General features: G+C 40.1%; 1 protein-coding gene across 5 annotated transcripts; it reads right to left on the bottom strand.

The window, feature by feature from the left end:
• LOC140457601 (ADP-ribose glycohydrolase OARD1-like) lies at positions 1 to 25947 on the bottom strand. 5 transcript variants are annotated; one of them, XM_072551401.1, is made up of 7 exons: positions 25821 to 25927; positions 10634 to 10764; positions 6354 to 6423; positions 5768 to 5921; positions 2573 to 2631; positions 1842 to 1954; positions 1 to 257 (listed from the first exon to the last, which is right to left on the bottom strand). In XM_072551401.1, exons 3-7 carry the CDS (start codon positions 6387 to 6389, stop codon positions 155 to 157), a joined length of 465 nt encoding a protein of 154 aa, XP_072407502.1. In that variant the 5' UTR covers positions 6390 to 6423; positions 10634 to 10764; positions 25821 to 25927; the 3' UTR covers positions 1 to 154. The 5 variants fall into 5 exon arrangements, with proteins under 5 accessions (XP_072407502.1, XP_072407503.1, XP_072407501.1 ...); XM_072551402.1 differs by having other exon boundaries at positions 10634 to 10747; positions 25821 to 25915; XM_072551400.1 differs by lacking the exon at positions 10634 to 10764 and having other exon boundaries at positions 25821 to 25947.
• Between the last annotated feature and the right edge of the window lie 118 nt (positions 25948 to 26065).

The following is a 26065-nucleotide window of genomic DNA, read 5'->3' as shown; positions in this document are numbered from 1 at the left end:
CAGGATGAACAAACAAAAACATTTATTCATCAGTAATTCATGGAAATCAAACATTTAACCAAAGTCATCAAGTTATTTCCATCTGTCACCGCCAACTCAGATTAATATTGTGGAATATTTATTTTGAACTGTACACAGTAATAAATGTGTATTCTCACAAAGAGTACACAGTGATTATGATTTTTGTATTCTTAAAAACCTCTTGAATTATTGCAGAAACCTTGTCCCACTCCAGGTTGTCCAGTCCACATCCGATCCTGCAGAGAAAAGAACACTGCTCATAATAATAAATTATAAACAGACCTTGAGTTACAAAACATAATTAGAATGAAAGAATGCTAAATTTATGACACTATATATATATCACTTGCTATATCATGTATTAAGTTCCTGAATCCATATGTGGGTTAGCAATAGATCATAGGCCAGGTCAGAATGAAGTCTCAATGAATTGAAAGTAAAGTAACATGGGGCACACCAAATAGGTGTCAATGAACAGAAGAGAAAGAAGGGGAAAAAAAAATTCAATCACAAACTTACAAGTTTTCCTGAAACTGCCCGCAGTCCAAAAGAAAAATTAAGTAAACTCAACAATGGAAGCCCCCCAGAAGAAAAAAAAATCATCAGCACACAACTGCATTCTTGTGATGTGGGCCCCATCATGTCCATATGAACCTAACTGGATTACTTGGCTTGTCAAAACATACAAATCAGTCCTCACCCATTTATACCATGCCTTCCACTGATCGATTAAGAAGTAGCACTATATACTAATTACTGTAATACAAGTCAGCTATTAAAAAAGGAAACCCTCTTAAAACCAGTTACTGCTGTTGCAGACATTTTATTGGATTCTCTGTATACCATCTACTCTTTTGTAAGCCTTAATGAAGAGTTCACAAACAAAATCAACTGTAGTTTATGTTAAAACCAAATTTCGTCATGATCTTTAAACTTCAAAGTTTTGAATAGTTCTTCAAAAGACCAGTTGATTGCATACTATTACTGAAGTCAGTGAGCAGAACTTACTTCACATCCGTACAGATTGTTTTATTGAATCATCTGTGCTTATATAACAGTATGAACAGAGCATTCTCAGCTTTCTATATTCCTATTACCTTCCTTTAAAATTTCTCTTCTACTTTTTCTTACACTAACATGCTATAGTAACCACAAAATTGTTGAAGACTTCATAGTTGCTATGTATGCAATGATTAGTCTACAGGTAATTTGAGGTTGCAAGAATGATCCACTCCACCAAATACATGGTTAATAAACTGATTTTAAACAATTGCGTGAATGCCTTTCTAACCTGTGGGCAACTGACGCTACTGATGTCTCTGCTTTCATTTTCACAATCCCTGTTTAAATGAAAAAATCCCTATTTTTATATCTCTAATACATTCTTCAAGCATTCAATTTACATGTGTATTCCGTCAAATCTTAACCCTTACATTGTACAGCACTTTGAGAAGATGCGCAATGTCAAGTCAGGAAATTAAAGTTGGACATGTGTCAAGGGCAGCAAAGGAAGAAGCAAGGGGAAATATGAAGGCTGGATGCAGTTGGCGGAAATGGAGTAAGCATGACTGTTGAGAAATCTGATCAGGATGAGGCATTAGTGCACTGGAGGATACAAAAGGAGCATATATTCATTTGGACAAGATCACGTGAATGAGAATGTGGGGAACAGAATACCGGAACCTCAATTCAGGAAATGTTCAAAGTTGTGAAACATTCCGGATAATATTTTAGTTTAAATCTAATTGATCTAGAGTACAAAATAGACATGAAAAAACTGTGATAAAAGCAACAAATTCAAAATTTCCATAATTTATTACTTGGGCATTGATATTTGGAGGACTCCATTACTCAGGCAGTGGTTCTTCATGGCCTTGAGGCTGCTCTGCAGATCATCATAAGTTGGTTTATCAGATGCCACCTTTTTAGTGATCTATAGAAGAATCAAACCATTCAAATCAGGCAAAAGTAGATGTAATGACCAGGAGATATTAAAAAAAAAGTAGAAATCTTCTTTAAGTTTGTCCTTAAATGTACTCCATCTCTCAATTTAAAGTGAACTTCAGAAAATCATGTAGTTGAGGAAAATATTTCAATGTTTTATATTGCATTTATAATTCAGCAATAAATTATCATCTCTGAATTAAGCCATGCAAATGTGTGCAAGAAACAAAGCTGTGTTCAACAAAAACAGCAGAATACTACATGAGCACTACTGACAGAAATACAAGAGAAAGCAAGATACATTTGACAGATTTATAGTCAAGTTGGGGGTGAGATTGAATGCTACAAGTTTAAGGAGTTATTTTCTGGTGAATAAAACTAAAAAAAAATAGCAATTATTTTAAGCAGCTTTGGGGAGTATAATTAAAACTTGTTAAAATCATGTGTGCAGTGTATTTTAAAATAAATTTAGTATTTCTGTTGAAGTTTTGATATTAAGTGAAAATTTATTTTATACATTATTTGGCACATTTCCATAATATTTAGATAATTTAAATGATAAATAATGATTCTATTATTCAATTAAAAATATGGCTGAATCCAATACCAAATAGTAAATGTATCGCTGATCTTTCTGCAGCACTGCTGCCTCCCCAATCTTCTTTTCTGGAAAGAAGAAAAAAAAAGAAATCACTAATTAAAATTATGTTACAAATTAAATAAAGATGTAGAATAACTTTATAATGCAAAATTAATTATATCATTTCATTACATTAGCAAATAGAAACCCACATTTAAGGAAAGAGACCAAATATGAAGTAATAATGAAGTTTATGTTCAATCCTGTTGAAGACATAGGGAACTTCCATTTATATTATCAATTGGACATATTTGAGTGGGTAGTGCTAGAGGTCATAGCTAAGTTGTGCTCTCACAAGCCAATAGAGAACAAATTTAATGCAAATTCAGGTAATGTAGGTAACCTGCAAAATGGGCATTAACTCTGTAGCTGTACAGAAGTTTTCTACAAAAAAAAAATGTTTTTTTCATTTCTACACGTTAATCTATACTACAGTGAAGGAACAGTGATATTTGTTTCATGTCAGGACAGTGCGTGACTTGAATGGAAACTTTCTGGTGTGGTAGCCCCATGCATCTACATGCAGTGTCCTTCTAGGCAGTAGAGGCCATGGGTTGGCATTTCCTATTGAAGGACAACGTTAGTAACTTGTTGCAGTTTAACTTAAGGATAGTACACACTGCAGTCATCATGCGATGGTGCTAGGAGTAAACGTTCGAATAACCGTGGAATTCATGACACCTGGGCGATTGTGACTAAATACTGGCAAGTCCACAAACTGATAAAACAGCACTGCAATGAGCTGCTTATGGTGATGGGTCTGAATAAGTTTTAACTTGTAAAATTCTTGCAAATGCAAAAGCTGTATACTAGAGATTTGTTGACTTTAGCTCAATGTGTAGCCAGGTGTTCAACCTCCCTGTAGGTTAACTATTCTCAGCATCATTACTGTGGAAATTTCATCCTCCTTCATAATAGCTTTTGCTTCAAGTAATAAAGGACCTATTTATACACTGGCATTCCAATTATGATTAGAAGAAAACAATCTTTTCAGACCTGTTGACTATGTAATGATATTTATAGGTCTGAAAAGATAGATTATATATTTTGCTCAAACTTTACTTGTATGTATTTTACAAACCAGGCAAGAATTATTAATTGAGCTATGGATTCTTATATCATTAAGAATTCATGTACATTATTTTAATTTACTTTCTGGTTTGATGTCAAGCCTTTATAAAGGATTGACTGGCAGTAAATTTAATCAGCCCAACTTTAGTATTTCTACTGTAATTGAATTCTACCTGTAGTTCTACTTCATAATGCAATAAACCTTGTAAATTAAAATAATGACACTGAGATCACGTTCCTACTATTTATTTATCAGATGCGATGCTGCGAAGAGGTCCTAACAGAGAAAGGAGGAGTCTTTCTTCCTAACAGCTGCTGACTGATTTGCTTTGCAATCATAGCATTTTGCATTTTTATTTATGTTTCTAGCATTCTATGTTCCTTGTCTCCCAACTTCTTTTCTCAGCTCCTGAACAAAAATACTTCCTTCCACTGAACCAGGTAATTCTTGTTCGAGTTTGGAAAACTTGGATCAGGTTTCCAAATATTTCAGGATGAACTGAATCATTATACTATGGTCGAAAATTAAAAGTTGGGTGAGAGATGGGCACAAGTATATGATCCAACACAAGAGGTCTAGGTTGAGAATTGGATCCTTATTTCTATCGTGATGGCTAATGGAGTTGTGACTGTGGTAAAAATACTGGAAGAGAAAAAAAATGGTAATAGCTGATTCATAAATGTTCTTCAGAGAAGGGAATCTGTGAGAAAAATAGAGGTAAAATAGGAAGAAATAAGTTCAGTGAGGCGGGGAAAGTTGAACTAATCAGTCTGCCAGAGGCAGGCACCTTGGTCGATTTTAGGACGATAGAAGCAAGCTGTTCAGGGTTGGGCTACAATAAGGTAGGAAGGTCTGCAGAGGAGATGTCAGGTACAGTTCTGGAAAACAACGGCTTAATATTCAGTGATGGGGTCATGATCCATAGGATATAGGAAGAAGCACCCATAAGGGTAGCAGTTGGCACATCAGATAATAATAGTTCTATCAAACCTGCTGACAAAGAATAAAGTCAAGACTAAACAAGAGAGTGAGAATCCAATGCATTTATGCTGCATGACTGATTTCACAACCTATCATTTTACAATGGCTTGCCTATTGATGAACAGCTCCAACTGTTTATTGAATGGAAATTATTGTTCGCTCAAGTTATTAGTGCTTCATTGAAATATTTGAATTCATAAGGGATTTGCTGAAATAACCTCAATGTGCTTGATGTTTCTGTATCAATGAATGTGCCCACCCAATAATGACATCATTAATACATAGAAAATAAAGTTGTCAATCAGAATATCTCCTAAATTATGACCATAATGAATAATAGATTAAATAGACATGGATGGGGATGGGCAAAGCTGGCAGCTACAAGTTGGCACCGACAATGATTAGGGCACATTGGATATGATGGCCAGATTGTCACAGGACGGTATTGAGGATAGGAGGGGATCAATTGGGAATGGATACAGATGCTTGACAGACAACTGTGGGACAGGAAGGGAGTGAGTGGAGGGGATGAGGGCAGGAGTGATGTTGTATGTTTAATCTTTATGATTCAAATCTGCTCGAGCACGGAGGTAGGCTTTCTGCTCAGCCTGCCTTGGGAACATAGCAGCCTCTTAGCTCTTCTTGGGTTGCCTGGCACAGCTCCCAACCCAATCAATATTCTTCCCCAACCCCTAAACAAAAGATTGGAAATGCAAGCAGCACTTTTTAAAGTTGCATTTGTGAAGCTGGGATTCCTCTAATCTTTGTGCACAGACCCAGGAATGAAAATTGGAGTATTGAAGAAACTGAGTGCAACTGCTTATTACCAGTTTGAAGCAGCAATTATGCAAGCCTTTAAGACATGACTATTTAAGGGCCTGAAAGAGGATTAGGAGAGAAAAGAAATGATATTGAAGAGAAGAATAAAGTACACAGAGTTGATTGAAGATTGAAACACATTACTGCTTCTAAAGGAAACGGTTGCTTGATTGGATTCTCAAATTGGAAAGACATTGGATGGATTTTAAAAAACCTTTGCAAATCAACAACATACCCACTTCTTTAAACTGTTGTTCATTAAAGTGACTTCTGAAATTTTATTGTCTTACTCTGATTCCGCAGCTCATCAACGCATCCATATTTCTTCTTGAACAAGACTGCTATGCCCGCCTCCATTTCACAATCTTCACTGATACAATGTGCCAGTGCATCCTTCTCTGGGCATGAGAACAAATCACCTTTGAGATAACGAATCTCAAAGCTCTGCATTGCCAATTAAAAAAAAAGTGTTAGATGTTAACCATACTTGGAAGATGTGCTATTTGTGAAAATCTTTTTGATACTAGAGTTTTTTTAGTTCAAAGCATCCACACAGTTGTCGTTTTGGAAAAGGACAAAGACAACATGAAATTAAAAGTGCCATTTACATCAGGGATCTTATTCACTTAAGCCCATGTTATTTTGATCAGACTTTTCTTGATAAATGGAACTAGAAGCCTTTTTTTGTGGCCACTCAGACAAGATACTGCAGAGAGTTGCAGTTAACTGAGCACAATACCCGTTTCAAAAGTCCCTTAATTAAAATAAACTGATAACTTTTTTTGCTAAACAGCATGTTTCCATGTGTCAATTAATTTAAAATACTGTATTGAACAAAGGATAAAGAGCCAACTAATCAGTGGGACCCATACTTACATTGCCCTCTTGTGGTTTCTCTGAAGAACTAGTCATTTTATCCTTTATTCCCCAATTTAGATTGTCCTTCCTTCAAACAGAAATATAAATATTCTGTTAACTATGATTTAATTCTGTTGTGGATAGTGTCAGCAAATTCACATGATTCAGAATGATGTTGATTAAAGTCTTCAGCGCAAAGACTTCAGCTCAAAGCCGACATTACAGAAGTACCAAACAGGCCTGTGCTGTCAAGGGTGCTATCTCTTAGTTGACATGATATAAAACACTGAAATGAGACATGGATAATGATGAGAAAACTGGGAAAATTGCATGGAGATGACCAGCAAGGAGCTGCACGATAGCGAGAACAAAACGTACCATTTTCCAACGAAGTATTAAACAGTGAAGCAAGATTTTGAGCAGTGAGTGTGAGATGTGGGCAGTAGCATACATTGACATCTCACATTATTCATTTGCAGTTTCTCATTAACCCAACTACTGGATACAGACAATAATTCGCAACAGGAAAAGAGGTGGATACCAGACAACTCCAGCTTGGCACTTGCTTCTCTAGCCTCCAGCTTTGGGCACATAGAGGCCATTTGGTCCATGGAGTCGGCACCGACCATCCTAATAGCATCCCACCCAACCTACTGCCCCACCCGATCCCTCTAATCCTGCATTAAATCATGTCTAATCCACGTAGCCTATACATCCCTGGACACAGTTGGGCAATTTAGCATAGCCAATCCATCTTAACTCCACATATTTGCCCATTCTGTTGTCATGACTGCATATAACCCAAACTACAGACATTGGCATCCTACTGCGCTACATCATTCCGACACATTTCTGATCCAAGTACAATATTTTTACACTTCCATATTACACTTTAAAGCAGAGCAGCAGCTTCTATTGAAATGCTGCTAAGAGGACAGTGTGCATAGGGTACCCATCTCATGGATTTGATAAGAGTGTGCACATCTCAGGGATCCTCATTTCCTCTTCTGTGTCTCTTACTTTGTCCTTGTTTAGATGCACACAGCATCCCAGTATTATCTAGACAGGCAAAGCTTAATAGTTCACAGGACTTTGTTTTTACCACGATGCGTAGCTCAGACAAAGCCAGGTAGTTTTTCATGCTTGACCACAAGTTGAGCACCCAACTAACAAAAGTCTGTCAATTTCTCTGCAACAAACCCAAACAAACAGACAAGACACATCCAGAAACCCTAGCCACTTTCCCCTACATCAAAAGACATCTCAGAAATGACTGCCAGACTACTCGGACCTCGTGGCATCAGGGTAGCCTAAATACCCACCAACACACTAAAACAGCAGCTAAAGAACTTGAAAGACCCTAGACAGTCAACAAGCAAAACTAATGTCATTTACAAAATACCTTGCAAGAACTGTAACAAACACTACATTGAACAGGCAGAAAACTAGCCACCACATACATGATCAATTAGCCACAAAAAGACATGACCCACTCTCATTAGTATCTTTATATACAGATGAGGAAGGTCACCATTTCAACTGGGACAACACATCCATCCTAGGACAAGCCAAACTGAGACACGCAGGAGAATTCCTAGAAGCATGACATTCCAACCGGAACGCTATCAACAAACACACTGACTTGATTCTATTTACCACTCTCTGAGAAAAAGAACAGGAAATGACATCAACATAGGAAATGACATCACTAACCCAAGGAAACCTAAACACACAAAAAGTGGGCCATACCACCAGGAGGAGTAAAAGTAGATCATTTTGCCCCTCAAGGCCCAGCCACCATTCAATAAGCCATGGCTACTTTGTTTCTGCTTCAATTTCCACATTCCCATCCACTCCAATATTCCTCAATTTCCCACCCCCATCTCTTGCTCAAAACCGTAAATTATGTACTGTGCTGTATGACTGTATAAAGGACCAGAAAACACAGAATCAGCTAATGCAATCATTTTTGTCCATTTTACCCAAAACGCATCATAAAGTTATATATACTTTATCAAACACCACTCACAATCTCCATTGCTCGAAGTATGTTTGGTGTTGAAATCGCCGAAGAATGCTGTCTGGACATAATTTTACAAATAGATCTTATGTTAACTCAATTATCAGCAAGTTATACAAGATAAACTTCTGGGGAAAATTATCCACAAATCAGTAGATGTGTAGCTAGCAATACATTCACAGCATGAATATTTGATCAACTAAATTATGCACCATTTTGTTTTTACTGCTGGTTTACGCTGAAGCATTCAATCCCATCACTGGACAGAAAAAAAATACAGAAATCCTTGGATTAATTGTGACAGTTGTCTGGGAGCTGCTTGGAGAAAGTCGGAGTGATACTAGGCAATATCACAAAGAGCAGGGAGGAGGACAAAGCCTAGTGGACAGCTGCAGCAGCCATAGAATTTTAAACCATCCCATAATGAGCCATGTTAAATGAAAAAGTCAGCTGTCAGGTTCACATCACCACATGGGACAGGTTTTATTTAAAAAAAATACCCCTTCCTCAGAAAAAGAAAGACAAGAAACTGCATACTAATACCAATGTATTAAAAAGGAGCACAATGGGTTCTTCCCCCAGGGTGTGGAAACAATTCAATATTTCTGTGAAATAAAACCATAACATCCTTGAAAACCAGTATGGCATTGAAAATATGAGTGAGTACAATGATGGCACTGATAGGAGTTAACTGGAGCCAAGATGCCAATCATGGCTTTTTTTGTATATAAGTGATTGTGTCTTAACATGTGGTTTCAAATCACCTTCAGATATCCTAGAGTGGTGAAAGACATTACATAAACACAAACTTACGTTTCTTTTTCAGCATGACCCCCAAAATAGTTGAAAAGAAATTAAGTTAAATTGCAGAAGGAAACTATTTAATCTATTTTTCAGTAGATGACAAATAACATATTCTTCTTGCACATTCCTGTGACACTCAGACAGATCTGCTGGTTTCTATTGATAGTATTCAAAAACCAGCCATGGAGGAATTTTTAAAATTTTAGTTAGGTGGTCTGCATTTCCTACCTCCTCCCCATGAGCTTCTACATTCTGTAATGATTTTGTACTCTAGATTTTTTTGTCGCTACGCTCAGGACTACATTTATATACTGCTGGGCTTTTATGAGTTTTCATACGTCTTTCTTCAGATTCTTACACACTTGATGCAACTGCAATACATCAACTTAGTGAACAGCTAAAAATTTATGAAGCAAGTACAAGCTTTTGGAGAAACCCTTAACACTGTTTGCAATGCTTGCGGAGCTGTGTCAAGACATCTCCCTAAACAAGGGGACCAGTCCTTCCTTTATAGAATATTTTATATCACAGTCAGTAATGCCCTCAAAACAACTCTCAGCCACTCCCCCATAGTCACATGCCACTCAAGACACAATGTAGTGATTTAATTTTTTCCTGAAACAACGTGATTGGATCATTCCTTAAATGGCAAGATCTGGTGTAAATTGTTTTTTTTTAAAATGCACAATATTGTTCGATTCATAACTGCAATGTTCTTATTCTTCCTGAATTGCTGGCGATGGCTATGTAACTGTTTACATTCTGCCTTGAACGACAGAGGAACATACCAACCTCCCCCCCGGGATATCCAATTTCTTACAGGTCAGCAGAACAAATTAATTCTTTAATATCTCATTCCTTCCTTTTATCATTCCATGATAGTCAACTAAAAGGCGCTACCAGCTTATAAGAATCTGACAACCAGTATTTAAGTTATTGACGCACAACACACAATAAGTTAGCAACAAAAATGACTAGCCCATGTAGTAGATAGCATCCCTAGGATCCTAAAAAAAGTTTACCAGTAAACATTTTAAATCCACAGTCCTTAATAACCACTCCACCCCCTCAAAGTTAAGTGGAAACAAACCAATTATCCAAAATCTCCTTCAATAAAGTCCAACCTGAAAACAATCCAGTCTGACCTTGTGCATCACTCCACAGAGAAATCTGAATTCTTGGATAAGGGCAGTTAAATACATAACAAAACGGACAAGACTTCCATCCTTGTGGAGGTGGTTCAGATGGAGGATACCAACACATCTGAGCGTGAAGTGCGGCAACTGCAGCAACAGGTTAGGTGAACGCAGCATTCTTTGCTGCTTCTGCTCCCGCTCTGCTGTAAAACCAACTGGCTGTTTTGATGTTAGCTTGATCAGTGAACCTTAATATCCCTTAAATGATCAAAAAAGAGAAGGTAAAGCTCAAATGGCTTAATAGGCATAGGAAAGCCACTGACAAAAAGTACACTGACCTCCTCTTCACCGTTATTAGCTTCTTCACTTTTTGTGCTCATGACTGGGGAGCTGATTGAATCCGTTGGATCAGGTTATGGATGGTTGGGTGATGGCCCAAAGGCATGTCTTATCTGTGAATGGAGAAACTCTAGAGATGATGTTAGCTACTGAAAGTCATCTTTGCATTTCCTCTCTCATTCCTTCTTTGCCAAGGTGGGTATCAGTATGAAGACAGTCACACATTTAACTACACTAAATTGTGTCTGCCCTTTTCAACCTTCTCAGTGGTCTTGAAGTCTGTTACTCTGTTCACTATTTATGTTATCAAATTTTATATCCATAAATTTCTAAATTGAATTGTTTGGGCAGTACAGTCATTTATAAACAATCAGTGGTCCTAAAATCAAATCCTCAGAGAACCCCATTCAGGTTACTCACAAACTACGTTCCTTTTCAAATTATTACTCAGCTAGTGTGAAAGCTGTCAGGAAAAATATTTCACAGTTCTTGATTTCTAACTAAGTATATCTTTAACTTCTGTTACTATTGACTTTTTGCTTATTTATAATAAAGTTTAATTTCAAGTCTGCTACTTTCCTGATCACTTAATCAAGGCTTTACCAGCAGTATTCACATGTATATTTTTCCTTTAAGTTTAATTTTATTTTTGCTGCTGTATCTTTAAAGTCAAACTTTAAACAGTCCTGCCAGCTGAGAATCATTCAAATGGAACAGACTGCCCATTGCTAGACTCATTGCATTGTGTCTTGTCTGAAATCACACTGCACAATGACAATGTCTGGAATGCCTGTTGTTTTTGAGGTAGGTGATCGATTTAGAACTTGCCAGTTCACAGAGGGCAGCACATTTAATTAAGGTCAATTGCCTGGGGAGGAGAATGGCTTTGAGGAGATTTTGGACATAGAATGAGCTCTGAATAGGTGTCCCTGAGGAGGTCAGAAATCGCATTGTGACCATAGCTGGTCATCAGTGTCATTATTTTGAAAAATTATTGGCAGATCAGACATTTCAGAAGGTACCTCCATTTTGTCTCACTGGATAGTTCAGCTTGGCGTTTCAACTCTGATTCCTATGTTGTCTTTCCTTTCTCAATTTTTCCTGCTTTTCTCTACTCGTATCATAATCCTCACACTGACTCTTCAGCACCTCCCAAGACTTAGGGTTTCCCTCATTATCACACACTAATCCCTCTTTCACGGGAGTTATTCTCCCAGCTGGCCTGTTTAGATTTGTTCATTATTTCCTCAGCAGTCTTTCTCCACGTGGGTATTAAAGTTTTCCATTTAGTCCTGATGTTACATTTCCAAAATGTTTAAAAAATAGAGGAGGCAATGATCTATGTTCTTAGTGCCTTTTATCAGCCAAATTTCATTTCCTAATTTTTTATTTAAAACATCTTGACAGGCACCTGAATGGTTCCTCATTTTTGGGGTCATCCCAGCCAGCATAATCGACGCAAAGGCGTTCCGACCCCTGACTTATCCAACATTTGTCCCATTTTATTCTTCTAAGGTCTGAACTTCCCAACTTATCTCTATATAAAAGAGTCTAGTGTCTTCAGTCTCCAGACCCAATTCAGGGTCCAGACCTTTCACGTGAGGAATATCCCTTCTTAGCAACCGGTCTAAGGCAGGGTGATTGAGACAGACACAATAGTTTTCCTTTATCTTATGCACTATGTTCCAGGGCCTCAAATCTCACTTAACCTCCCTTTCCAGTGAACGTATAGTTGTGAAAGCAAACTCATTGGCATACAAGTGCGTAAGTTACCTCAGGGATTCCGTCACCACAGAGTCCGAAGGGACGAGGGGTCGACGGAGTGATAGGTTAGAGAGAGCGAGGTAAATCTTATCAAGTGGGCCCATCCGTCTCACATTACTGTCATGCAGAAGATCACTTACTCAGTTAGTCTAGAAGCTCTGTATATGTTGGAATCCTACTGCTGCCACCTAGTAGGCTCTTTTTGAGATTCTTAAAACACTTGAGAACAGCCAAAATTTATTAAGCAAGTACAAGCTTTTGGAGAAACCCTCAACACTGTTCGCAATGCTTGCAAAGCTGTGTCAAGGCATCTCCCTAAACAAGGGGACCAGTCCTTCCTTTATACAAGATTTTACATCGGTTAGTAATGCCCTAAAACAACCCCCAGCCGCTCCCTCGTAGTCACATGCCACTCAAGACACAATGTAGTGATTTGATTATTTCCAGAAACAATGTGATTAGATCATTCCTTAATGGCAAGATCTGGTGTAATTTTTTTTTAAACTGCAGTGTGTTGTTAGATTCTTAGCTGCAATGTTATTATTTCTGATTTACAGGAGATAGCTATGTGAATTTTTACATTCTGCCTGCAAGACAGAATGTAATACTACACCCCCCTCCCAGTCATCCAACTTCGTACAGATCAGAACAAATTAACCCCTCAAAATCTCATTTGCATTTTACAACATTTGAATAGGAAAGCTTGATCAGATCACTTCAGCAACTGTTTATATCCTGTACCTCCTAATGATTCTCTGCCTAGAAAAACAGTAGCATAAAATTTTTATCCTTTTAACAGAAACAAGAGAGAGCACTGATAGAGTACACACTTCTTGACAATGTATTAACTCAGTTTTCTTACAATTGTATAGTTCTTCCCTGCTATTGCACTATTCCCTGATTGGTCAATGTTCTGTAACTATCAAGTTGAAAAATGTTTTTATCAAAAGCTTTCATTTCACAGAACAGGTTGGAAGCCAATCCACTCTAAAAATTCTGCTCATGTTTTAACAGTGGTAAAAGCATTCTATTATAGTAGCTGAAACAATAACAATATTCATAAGATAGTGTCAATTCGTTCCACCTCAAAATGTTGAAGGATTGTATAAACAATTCCAGGAGCCACATTTTTGCCAATTGCATTGTTTGCATCAAGTTTTGTTAAGATGTAGACATTTAGTTTGAGATGTACAGTTTACAAATAGGTAAATAGAGTGAAAAACTATCTGCATGCATCTTTCGTGGCACAGGTAACATGTGAAAAGAAAATTCAATTACCTACCCTCCATTCCTTTAACTTGACGCAGAGAACTATTACAGTGCCAAAGGAGGCCATTTGGCCTACTGTGCCTGGACTGGTTCTATTACCTCCTAGAAATCTTTTACAAGAACCTTTTTTTCCCATATCTTTATACATCATTTCTATCCAAATAGTCATCTAATGTCTAGATGCTTCAATTGAACCTGGCTCTACATTTCCATGCAGTCCATTCCATACCCTAACTACTTGCTGTGTGAATTTTTTTTTCCCTCAGCATCACTCTTGCTTTATTTCAACATGACATTAAATCTAGTTTGGGTGCCAAGAATGTACTGAATGGCTTTGCAAGAAAGGTCAGCATGAAAAATGAAATGAAAGGAATCATACATATGATCCTAAAACACTCAGATGCATGAATGAGTGATCCCAGCTCACAACAGACAAAATAAGACACCGTTGATGATAATGCTAGGCTTTCTTAAAATTTACTAATTTTGAGAAATTAAGGAATGAACTACCACAGAAAAACTCTATCCAAGTTCATAAAAGCGGTAATGGAGAATTGCAAGACTGATTAGAATTGAGGCTTTTTATAACTAAAAAGGGAAGAATGTGGAAGCATTGGAAAAGATGCAAAAGTGACTTACGAGGATGTTGCCTGGTCTGGAGGACAGGTCTTATGATGAAAGGCTGAGACACTTGGGTCTGTTCTCATTGGAAAGAAGGTGGCTAAGAGGGGATTTGATAGAGACATACAAGATGATCAGAGGATTAGATAAGGTAGACAGTGAAAGTCTTTTTCCGAGGATGATGTCAGCTTGTACGAGGTGGCATAGCTACAAATTGAGGGGTGATAGATTTAAGACAGATGTCAGAGGCAGATTCTTTGCTCAGAGTGGTAAGGGCGTGGAATGCCTTACCTGCCAATGTAATTAACTCAGCCACATTAGGGAGATTTAAACAATCCTTGGATAAGCACATGGATGAGCTGAGAATAGTTCACAGGTCGGCGCAACATCGAGGGCCAAAGGGCCTGTTCTGCGCTGTATTGTTCTATGTTCTAAAATAGAATCAGTGCAACAGTTACCTATCACTGGTACTCTGTGGCAGAGAAGAAATAGCAATATTGTTCTAAGCCAGGATAGTGTATGGTTTAGAGAACATGTAGGTGGTGGTGTTCCTATATCTCTGCTGCTTGTCCTTCAAGGTGGTAGAAGTTACAAGTTTGGAAGGCATTATTGATTCTGTTCCAGGACTTCTTGTAGCTTCTTCTGGCCTGTCAAGTGCTTCATATCCCTGGAGTAGCTAATTGGCAGGACAGCCATGCTCTTCTGCCAGCTTATTTACACATTCAACTTGTCATTTTTATTTAACTGCAACTACATCTTGTGTTTTTGAACATTCTACCAAATGTGCAATTAGTCCCTTTTGATTCAGTTTTTCTTTTGAATGCCATCCACCCCAGATGTTTGACACTTTCCTGGTTAAGGTAGGTCACCAATTGTTCCAGTAAAATGTACTCTTGGTTTCACTCAAATATCTCTTCAAAACAAGGCTTGGATACCTCAGTTCTGACATTACTCAAAAAATTTGAATCAGGGATCAGATATTACTCGAGAATTCAGTACTCAAAGTTTTGTTTACAAATTGAGAAGGGACATATCTTGCATGTGAGCCACCACTATACGACCAGTATAAGATACATATGACCCAAAGAGGATAGCCTGCAGTCCCCAATTGGACAAGTAGAAGGAAATAGCTTAGTCTCTGTGGCCTACTGCACCAACTTCAACACATTCCACCCTGATCTTAAATTTACCTGAACCATCTCTGACACCTCCCTCCCCTTCCTGGACCTCTCCATCTCCATTAATGACGACCGACTTGACACTGACATTTTTTACAAACGCACCGACTCCCACAGCTACCTGGATTACACCTCTTCCCACCCCACCTCTTGCAAAAATGCCATCCCGTATTCCCAATTCCTCCACCTCCGCCGTATCTGCTCCCAGGAGGACCAGTTCCACCACAGAACACACCAGATGGCCTCCTTCTTTAGAGACCGCAATTTCCCTTCCCACGTGGTTAAAGATGCCCTCCAACGCAGCTCGTCCACATCTCGCACCTCCGCTCTCAGACCCCACCCCTCCAACTGTAACTAGGAGAGAACGCCCCTGGTGCTCACCTTCCACCCTACCAACTTTCGCATAAACCAAATCATCCGCCGACATTTCCGCCATCTCCAAAAAGACCCCACCACCAGGGATATATTTCCCTCCCCACCCCTTTCCGCAAAGACAGTTTCCTCCGTGACTACCTGGTCAAGTCCCTCCTACAACCCACCCTCCAATCCTGGCACCTTCCCCTGCCATCGCAGGAACTGTAAAACCTGCGCCCACACCTCCGCCCTCACCTCTATCCAAGGCCCTAAAGGAGCCTTCCACATCCATCAAAGTTTTACCTGCACATCCACTAATATCATTTATTGTATCCGTTGCTCCCGATGCGGTCTCCTCTACATTGGGGAGACTGGGCGCCTCCTAGCAGAGCGCTTCAGGGAACATCTCCGGGACACCCGCACCAATCAACCACACCGCCCCGTGGTCCAACATTTCAACTCCCCCTCCCACTCTGCCGAGGACATGGAGGTCCTGAGCCTCCTTCATCGCTGCTCCCTCACCACCAGACGCCTGGAGGAAGAACGCCTCATCTTCCGCCTCGGAACACTTCAACCCCAGGGCATCAATGTGGATTTCAACAGTTTCCTCATTTCCCCTTCCCCCACCTCACCCTAGTTCCAAACTTCCAGCTCAGCACGGTCCCCATGACTTGTCCGGACTTGTCCTACCTGCCTACCTCCTTTTCCACCTATCCACTCCACCCTCTCCTCCCTGACCTATCACCTTCATCCCCTCCCCCACTCACCTATTGTACTCCATGCTACTTTCTCCCCACCCTCACCCTCCTCTAGCTTATCTCTCCACGCTTCAGGCTCTCTGCCTTTATTCCTGATGAAGGGCTTTTGCCCAAAACGTCGATTTTGCTGCTCCTTGGATGCTGCCTGAACTGTTGTGCTCTTCCAGCACCACTAATCCAGAATCTAGTTTCCAGCATCTGCATTGTTTTTACTTCCTTTCCAGTTCCTAGTCTAGAAGGCCATCCCTTAGCTTTATTCTTTTCAAGGATAGTTCTTTACTTCAGTTATTTAGATGTGACATGAGATCCCACACATTCTCATGGTCAGGAATATTTACTCTTGTGCTAAAAGTTACATCCTAGGCAAAGTAAACAGGACTTTGTGAAAAATCCTGAATGTACTGTTGTGTGTGTGTGCACCAGCTCAGTCAGGCTGAAGATTTCTTTGAGATTAAAGTTTTTTTAAAAATTCAATTACAGGATGAGGGCATCACCAAGTAGGCCACCATTTGTTGCCCAGACGGCATTAAGAGTCAACCACATTACTATAGATGTGGAGTCAAATGTAGGTTAGACCAGGTAGAGATGGCAGTTTCCTTCCTTAAACGACGTTAGTGAATCAGATGGGCTTGTCCAGACAATCAATATGGTCATCATGAGACTACTTATTCCAGATTTTTATTGAATTCAAATTCCACCATCTGCCATGGTAGGATTTGAACCCAGGTCCCCAGAGTATTACCTGGGTCTTTGGATGAACAGTAAGCCATAATACCATTAGGCCATCACCTTTCCCATTACTATAATGCTGATAACATGCTCCACAATGTCTGGCAATGCTATAATATTCTCTCAAAGCACATATCTTTCAGCAAAGATAGCTCCAAAATGAACATATCCTCAGTCATAGTAGTCATCTCTGTTGTCAAACCTTATGACTCACATGAGATGGGATGGCATGAAAAGACATTAGCCTGGCTGCCTGCCATTGACATCGAAATGACAATGGCAAACTCAGCCTTTTCAACCTTGCAAATTCCAACAACACTTGAGAAATTTTAACAAATTGGGAAAGCTGTCCCACAGACCTCAAGCAACAGCCTAACACGAACTCATGAATCACATCTAATAGGCAATGTCCCAGACACCATTATCACCTGGTACATCCTGTCACAAAGGCAGATGGCAGCATGATGACAGAGTCATGAGGGAGTTGCCCTGGGTCACCTCATCATTAACTCTCGAGCTAATGAAGTCTTGGCATCAAGTCAAACATGGGCAAAGAAACCTCTTGCTAATTCCTACCTCCTATTTTCCCCAACCCTGTCACATGACTGCAGACTATTGAACACTAAATAGTGGAAACACTGAGGATGGCAAGGGCCCATGACATGCTCTGGATAGAAAACTTCAATGTCCATTGCTAAGAATGACTCAGAAGCAGCATGACTGATCAAGCCCTAATAGATACAGCTGCTAGACTGGGTGGATCTTCAGCAGGCAGTGAGGGGAGCAAAAAAGAAAGCAAAACCAGAATGACTTCACTCTCACCAATCTACTTGTCACACATGTATGTTCCTATGTTGACAACAGTAATCATTGCACAGCTCTTGGGGAGACAAAGTTCATCTTCGCCGTGAGGATATTTCTCACGTTTTATGGAAAAATCACCATGCTAAAAAGCAGGTCCATCACTTCATAACTGGAGGCACTAATCTATTGACAGCATATGTCTGTTCAATCACAAACTGTAATCTCATGATTTTGCAATCTCCCACTCCACCAAGCCAGGGGACCAACCCAGATGCAGAAAGACTTCAGGAAGGCATTCCAGGTGCAGCAACAGGTATACCTAAAATAAGGTTTCAACTGGGTGAAGCTCCTTGCATGCTTAACAATGGAAGCAGCATATGATAACAGAGCCATACAATCCACAACCAAGAAATCTGGATGTGGCAAGACTGCAGAGTCCAGTTGTGAATGGTGGTGGACAATTAAACAATTTACGGGAGGAGGATACACATATTACAATATGACGGAGGAATGTAGCATAATGCAACAGAAAAGACTGAAGTATTTACACAATCTGCTGACTGTTGGTGTTGAGGTACTGAGTAGATGATCCATTTCAGCCCCGTGAGGTACCAAGCATCACAGATCCCAGGCTTCTACCAATTAGATTCACACAAGCCACATAAGCAGATTAAGGCATTGGATAGTGCAGAAGTTGTAAACCCCGACAGCATTCTAGAATTGGCATTGAAGACATGATCCAGAACTAGCTACTTGCCTCGCCGAATTATTCCAGTACATCAACTGGACTGGCATTTACCCAGTAAAGTGCCCAAGTACATCTTGTCCACAAAAGCAGGACAAATTGCATGTATCCTAATAATCTACTTGTGATCAAAGTAATGAAAAAGGGCAGTCAACAATACTAGCAAGTGGCATTTGTTCAGCAATAACCTGCTGATTGGCCCTGCTGGATCATTTGAGTGTTCCTGAGCTCCTGATCTCACTACATCAGTTTCAGAAAATGAACAGAAGAGCTGAACTCTACAGGAAGGGGAGAACTTTGTCCCTGACATCAAGACAGCATGTTGACCCAGCGAAGTGTTATAATCAGGAGAGGGAAATTGGCTTTCAGTAATATCAAAAGTTGTATATATCCTGGAATTCTCAGGGAAAAGATTTGGTTAGTCCAAGTTAGTTTTCATCGGCTAGCTCCTGACCTTGGAGCTTTCAATATTTTTGCTATTACCAGACCATGTTGATTTTTGTCAGCCTTGGTGCTTAAAGGCTACTGTTTCTTTGCAGACTCTGGTGTGCATTCCTGGTTTCATTCCAAGCTGGACAGGTACAGGCAACCTTTCATCTCTCAACACAAATTTGTCATGCAAGTGAGAGTAATATGAGAGATGAAAATTTACTGCCATCTTACAGTATTTCAGGATCTTTATTAAAACACACTTTGAATGCAATTGGTTTTGTACATTCCACGTGGGTTGCCTGAGCTTATCAGGTGGCCATAGCAGCAATTTGGGCTCCAGTATTGAAGTCAAATGATGAAAGTTAAAACCGATAGCCCCTTTTCACTATGATTGTTTCAGTGGTATCGAGGAGGCAAAAATTGGAGTCAATGGAAATGCCTTTTTTGGTGGGTGGGCGATGAGAGGGAGAATACTGTCACATGTAGTGCAAGGGAAATAGGTTGCAATCTAGGTCAATCCTTGCAAATCCTGATACACGGCTTGAAGAGTCCCTCAGGATAGTGTCCTAGGACCAAACAACTTCAGTTGCTTCATCAATGACCGTCGTTAAGATCAAAGCTGGGAATATTTGATTCAATTGCATGTCATTTAGCACCATTCACAACTCCTCATGCTGAAGACATCCATTTCATATTTATCAACCGAGACAATATAAATCTTGGGCTGACAAGTGACATTTAGCCAACTACGTTGAATTGCTAGTCAAGAGAAAGGAGGCTTATGTGAGGATGAGATATGAAGGCTCAGTTAGGGTGTTTGAGAGTTAGCCAGGAAGGACCTAAAGAGAGAGCTGAGAAGAGCCAGGAGAGGATGTGAGAAGTCTTTGGCAAGTAGGATCAAGGAGAACCTTAAAGCTTTCTATTGGTATGTCAGGAATAGAAGAATGACAACAGTAAGATTGGGGCCAGTCAAGGATAGTAGTGGGAAGTTGTGTGTGGAGTCTGAGGAGATATGAGAGGCGCTAAATGAATATTTTTCGTAGGTATTCACACTGGAAAAAGACAATATTGTCTAGGAGAATACTGAGATATAGGCTATTAGATTGGACAGGATTAAGATTCACAAGGAGGTGTTAACTATTTTCACACTGTCCAGAATTGCTAAGTCCCCTGGGCCGGATGGGATTTATCCTAGGATTCTCGGAGAAGCAAAGGAGGAGATCGTAGAACTTTGGGCTTTGATCTTTATGTCATCCTTGTTCACAGGAATAGTGTCAGAAGACTGGAAGATAACAAATGTTGTCCCTTTCTGTTCAAGGAGGGGAATAGGAACAACCCTGTTAATTATAGACCACTAAGTCTTACTTCAGTTGTGGGTCAAGTGTTGGAAAGGATTTATAATCATCTAGAAAGGAATAATTTAATGAGGGATAGCCAACACGTTTTTGTGAGGGGTAGGTTGTGCCTCATTAACGTCAGTTCTTTGAGAAGGGACCAAATAGGTGTATGAGGGTAAATTGGTTGACTAGAGTATATAGATTTCAGTAAAGCATTTGGTAAGGTTCCCCATGATAGGCTATTGCAGAAAATACAGAGGCATGGAATGGAGGGTGATTTAGTGGCTTGATCAGAAACTGGCTAGCTGAAAGAGAGGGTGGTGGTTGATAGGAAATGTTCATCCATCTGGGGCCACTTGTTTGCCATTTTTATAAATGACCTGGATAAGGGCATAGAAGGATATGTTAGTAAATTTGTGGATGACACTAAGGTTGGTAGAGTTGTGGATACTGCCAAAGGATATTGAAGGTTACAGAGGGACATAGATAAACTGCAGAGCTAGGCTGAAAGATGGCAAATGGAGTTTAATGATGAAAAGTGTGAGGTGATTCACTTTGGAAGGAGTAACAGGAAATATAGAGTATTGGACTAATAGCAAGATTCTTGGCAGTGTAGATGAGCAGAGAGATCTTGGTGTCCATGTACATAGATCGCTGAAAGTTGCCACCCAGGTTGATAGTGTTGTTAACTTGGCATATGGTGTTAGCTTTTATTGGTAGAGGAATTGAGTTTTGGAGCCATGAAATCATGTGCAGCTGTACAAAACTCTGGTGCCGCTGCACTTGGAGTACTGGATACAGTTCTGGTCACATTATACAAAGGACATGAAAGTATTGGAAAGGGTGCAGAGATTTACCAAGATGTTGCCTGTTATAGAGGGAAGGTCTTATGAGGAAAGGCTGAGGGACTTAAGGCTGTTTTTGCGAGAAAGAAAAAGGTTGAGAGGTGACTTGGAGACATAAGAGGGTTAGATAGGGTGGACAGTGAGAGCCTTTTTCCTCAGACGAGGATGGCTAGCACAAGGGGACATAACTTTAAATTGAGGGGTGATAGATATCAGAGAGGTCAGAGGTAGGTTCTTTACTCAGAGTAGTAAGGGCGTGGAATGTCCTGCCTGCAACAGTAGTAGACCCGCAAACTTTAAGAGCATTTAAATGGTCATTGGATAAACATATGGATGAAAATGGAATAGTTTAGGTTGAATGAGCTTCAGATTGGTTTCATAGATCGATGAAACCATCGAGAGCTGAAGGGCCTGTACTACGCTGTAATGTTCTATGTTTCAAGAAATGGCCATCTTCAGGTAAGTGAAAATTTCAATTTGGCATTCAATGACGTTAGTATCCCTGAATCCTCCACTGTTAAAATTAGGAATCAGGAAGGTTATGGTGTGATGTTAATGTCACTGAGCTAGTAATCCAGAACCCCATGCTCATGTCCTCGGTACCTGGGTTAAATCTAATCAAGGCAGATAATGAAATTATAAATCAAAATCTAGAATTTAAGAAGTCTAATGGCAATCTTGTAACCACTGTTGATTGCCATAACAAGTCATCTGGTTCAGTAATGTCTTTTGGGGAAGGAAATCTGCTGATGTGACTCCAGACCATAGCAATTGTGGTTGACTCATAACTGCCCTCTGAAAAATAATTGCTGGGCAATAAATGCTGGCCTTGCCAGCAACACCCACGTCCCATTAACAGATTTAATTTGTTCTACTCCCAGAGTATGCATGTTGCTGGTTGGGTAGTATTTATTGTCCATCCTTTCTTACCTCAAGACCATGGCAAGCTGCTTTAGAATAGAATCCCCACTGTGTGGAAACAGGCCCTTCGGCCCAACAAGTCCACACCAACCCTCCGAAGAGTAACCCACCCAGACCCATTCCCCTACCCTATTATCCTATATTTACCCTCGACTAATGCACCTAACCTACACATCTCTGAACACAATGGGCAATTTAGCACGGCCAATTCATCTAACTGCATATCTTTGGATTGTGGTAGGAAACTGGAGCACTCAGAGGAAACCCACGCAGACAGGGGGAGAATGTGCAAACTCCATGCAGTCACCAGATACTGGAATTGAACCAGAGTGCCTGGTACTGTGAGACAGCAGTGCTAACCACTGAGCCACCGTGCCTTCTTAAATGCTGCAATCCGTTTGATGTAAGTATGCCCACAATGCCATTAAAGAAGGGAATTCCAGGATTTTTAACTCCGTGAAATTGAGGAAAGGCAATTTCCAAGTCTGAATGGCCAGTAGATTGGAGGTGAATTTGTAGGTGGTGGCAGTACCATGTATCTGCTGCCCTTGCCCTTTGACACGCAATGACTGTGTGTTTGGAAGGTGCTGTCTAAAGAGCCTGGCAATGGATCTTGTGGGTGATACACACTACTACCAGTGAATGTGTTGGTGTTTGTGGATGTGGTATCAATTAAGTGGGCTGCCTTGTTTGAGAGATCAAGGTTCTTGAATGTTATTGGAGCTGCATTCATTCAGGGAAATGGAGAGTATACCAAACTTGTGACTTGTAGGTGGTGGACAGACTCTGGGGAGTCAAGAGGTGTGGTATTGATTACATGATTTCTAGCCTCTGAATCACTCTTGTACCCATTTGACTTTATGGTTGTTCAGTGCAGTTTTTGGTCAATGGAAATTAAAAGAATCAAAACCAAATCATAGGAATATTCTGGCGAGAAGAACAGATCTGAAGATGGTGAATGAGAATCAATTGTAAGTGCTGAGTTACATACTTCAATTCAGAAGAATAGAAAGTAATATTTTTCACCCCAACAAGAGAAATGTCCAGGTGAGGGATAAGACAAATATGCATACATTCAAATCTTGAATAATTCTGGTCAAACAGTAGAAAGTGAAATCCTGTACAGTCACCAAGGTGGCAATTTCCCTCAAATAAATCTCACTCAGTAGAGAGGCCAGTACTCTCAAGGGAGAATTTAAAAAAAAATAAGATTCTAGAGCTATGGAGCATAATGGAAATTAGTGGCAGACAATTCAATAAAGATATTAGGAAGCACTTCTACACACACAAAAAGTAATAGGCGTTTGCAGCTTTTTCAAAATAGGAAATGGATTCTAGATCAGTTAATTTTAACAGAGATAATTTTTTTGTGTTATGCAAAAGGTATTAAAGAGATATGGGTGAAAAGGCAGATATATGAAGTTAGACCACAGATCTTATATACTTAATGGTAAGGTCTTGGGGAGTGTTGCTGAACAAAAGACCTTGGAGTGCAAGTTCATAGCTCCTCGAATGTAGAGTCGCAAGTAGATAGGATAGTGAAAAAAGCGTTTGGTATGCTTTCCTTTATTGGTCAGAGTATTGAGTACAGGAGTTGGGAGGTCATGTTGCAGCTAGACAGGATATTGGTTAGGCCACTGTTGGAATATTGCTTGCAATTCTGGTCTCCTTCCTATTGGAAGGATGTTGTGAAACTTGAAAGGGTTCAGAAAAGATTTACAAGGATGTTACCAGGGTTCGAAGATTTGAGCTATAAGGAGAGGTTGAATAGGCTAGGGCTGTTTTCACTGGAGCATTAGAGGCAGAGGGGTGACCTTTATAGAAGTTTATAAAATCATGAGGGGCATGGATAGGGTAAATAGAAAATGTCTTTTCCCTGGGGGAGGGAGGGGGTCCAGAACTACAGGGCATAGCTTTAGGGAGAGAGGGGGAAAGATACAAGAGAGACCTAAGGGGCAACCTTTTCACACAGAGGGCGGTGAGTGTGTGGAATGGGCTGCTAGAGGAAGTGGTGGAGGCTAGTACAACCGCAACATTTAAAAGGCATCTGGATGGTTATATGAATAGGAAGAGTTTGGAGGGATATGGGCTGGGATATCTGGTACGGACGAGTTGGACTGAAGGGTCTGTTTCTGTGTTGTACCATCTCTATGACGCTATAGAGACCTTGGAACACAGATTCATAGTTCCTTGAAAGTTGAGTCACAGGTGGGGCAGGATAGTGAAGAAGCTGTTTGGCATGCTTTCCTTTATTGGTCACAGCATTGAGTATAGGAGTTGGGAAGTCATGTTGTGATTAGGCCATTTTTGGAATATTGCGTGCAATTCTGGTTTCCCTCCTATACGGAGAACGTTGTGAAACTTGAAAGGGTTCAGAAAAGATTTACAAAGATATCACCAGGGCTGGAGGGTTTGAGCTATGGGGAGAGGCTGAACAGGCTGGCGCTGTTTTCCCTGGATCATCTGAGGCCGAGAAGTAACCTTAGAGAGGAGCATCAATTGGGTAAACAGGCAAGATCTTTTCCCTGTGATGGGGTACACCCAGAACCTAGAGGGCATAAGTATAGGGCAAGAGGGGAGAAATTTTAAAAAGGGACCTTTTTTTTTAAAAGAGAGAGGCAACTTTTTCATATAGGAAGTGGAACATGTATGCAATGAGCTGCCAGAGGAAGTGGTGGATGTTGGTACAACATTTAAAAGGCATCTGGACTGGTGAATGAATAAGAAGGGTTTAAGAGGGGTATGGGTCAAATGCTGACAAATAGAACTAGATTAATTTGGAATATCTGTTCATGGACAAGTTGGACCAAAGGGTCTGTTTCCATGCTGTACATCTCTGACTTTATCAGACGTAATCTTATTAATAGCAGTCCAGGCTCGAGGGGCCGAATGACCTCTCTCTGTTGGGTGTGAGATTTCAAAGCTATCCGCACCGTTTGAGTCTATTCTGAGCCAAAAATGACTTTATAGAGGAGTGTCCTTGTAACAAACATTCCACGTTGCCATTAATTGCGCAACGTTCCTCATTTATTGCATCATTGTTAATTTATCTGCTGGGGAAATAGCTACAAAAAAAAAAATTCGGTTTCATTGTCTACCAACAGGATATATGCCCTTTCATCAACACGTAAAACAGTAAAAGAAAACTGAACTTTACACTCCCCGGTTTGGATAATAAAAAGGCTGCGAATTAAATAAATATTTCCATTTCCTGTCAGCGCCATTTTCTCGGATAATTTCAAGTGCGTTTTCGGAATAAATAGCGTCGCTGAACATCGCTCATAATTCAAAAGTGTTGGAATCACTGGCAAAGTGCTCTAATTTCTTTAAAAACAAACTAACAAACCGAAAACACACCGACTTCGAAGTTGCAAACAACTCAAAAAGGAAACAGATTTAGGTTTAGTTAAGTTGACCCCACCCACGTACCTAAATAACCGCAGCTCGCCTATCAATATCAATCCGCGACGATCTGCGCCCGCGCGCACTCTTTTATTTCCCTGCTTCTTCCAGAAACGTCCTCCGAGCTCGGCGTCAACCGAACCTGCTTACCGGAACTAGCTAACCCGTCTCCCACAGACTGACATACCTGTTAACCAATGGGAAACGGCGCGCCTCTCTATTTACTTCAGGATGTGCAGCTGCCTATCAATGCCATGTAGCCAATGGTAGAG

The sequence above is a fragment of the Chiloscyllium punctatum genome, chromosome 3 (genome assembly GCF_047496795.1).
Source record: "Chiloscyllium punctatum isolate Juve2018m chromosome 3, sChiPun1.3, whole genome shotgun sequence".
Taxonomy (NCBI): domain Eukaryota; kingdom Metazoa; phylum Chordata; class Chondrichthyes; order Orectolobiformes; family Hemiscylliidae; genus Chiloscyllium; species Chiloscyllium punctatum.
Note: the sequence above shows the minus strand (reverse complement) of the source record. Positions and strands in the feature narration are given on the sequence as shown.

Excerpts from the sequence above, each read along its gene's own strand:
- LOC140457601 (XM_072551399.1), bottom strand. The coding sequence starts at position 8,602 with ATGCTTCAGCGTAAACCAGCAGTAAAAACAAAATG. Across the intron at positions 5,922-6,353 it reads AGAAACCACAAGAGGGCAAT|AGCTTTGAGATTCGTTATCT; the intron begins GTAAGTATGGGT and ends TTGGCAATGCAG. Across the intron at positions 2,632-5,767 it reads TGATGAGCTGCGGAATCAGA|AAAAGAAGATTGGGGAGGCA; the intron begins GTAAGACAATAA and ends TCTTCTTTCCAG.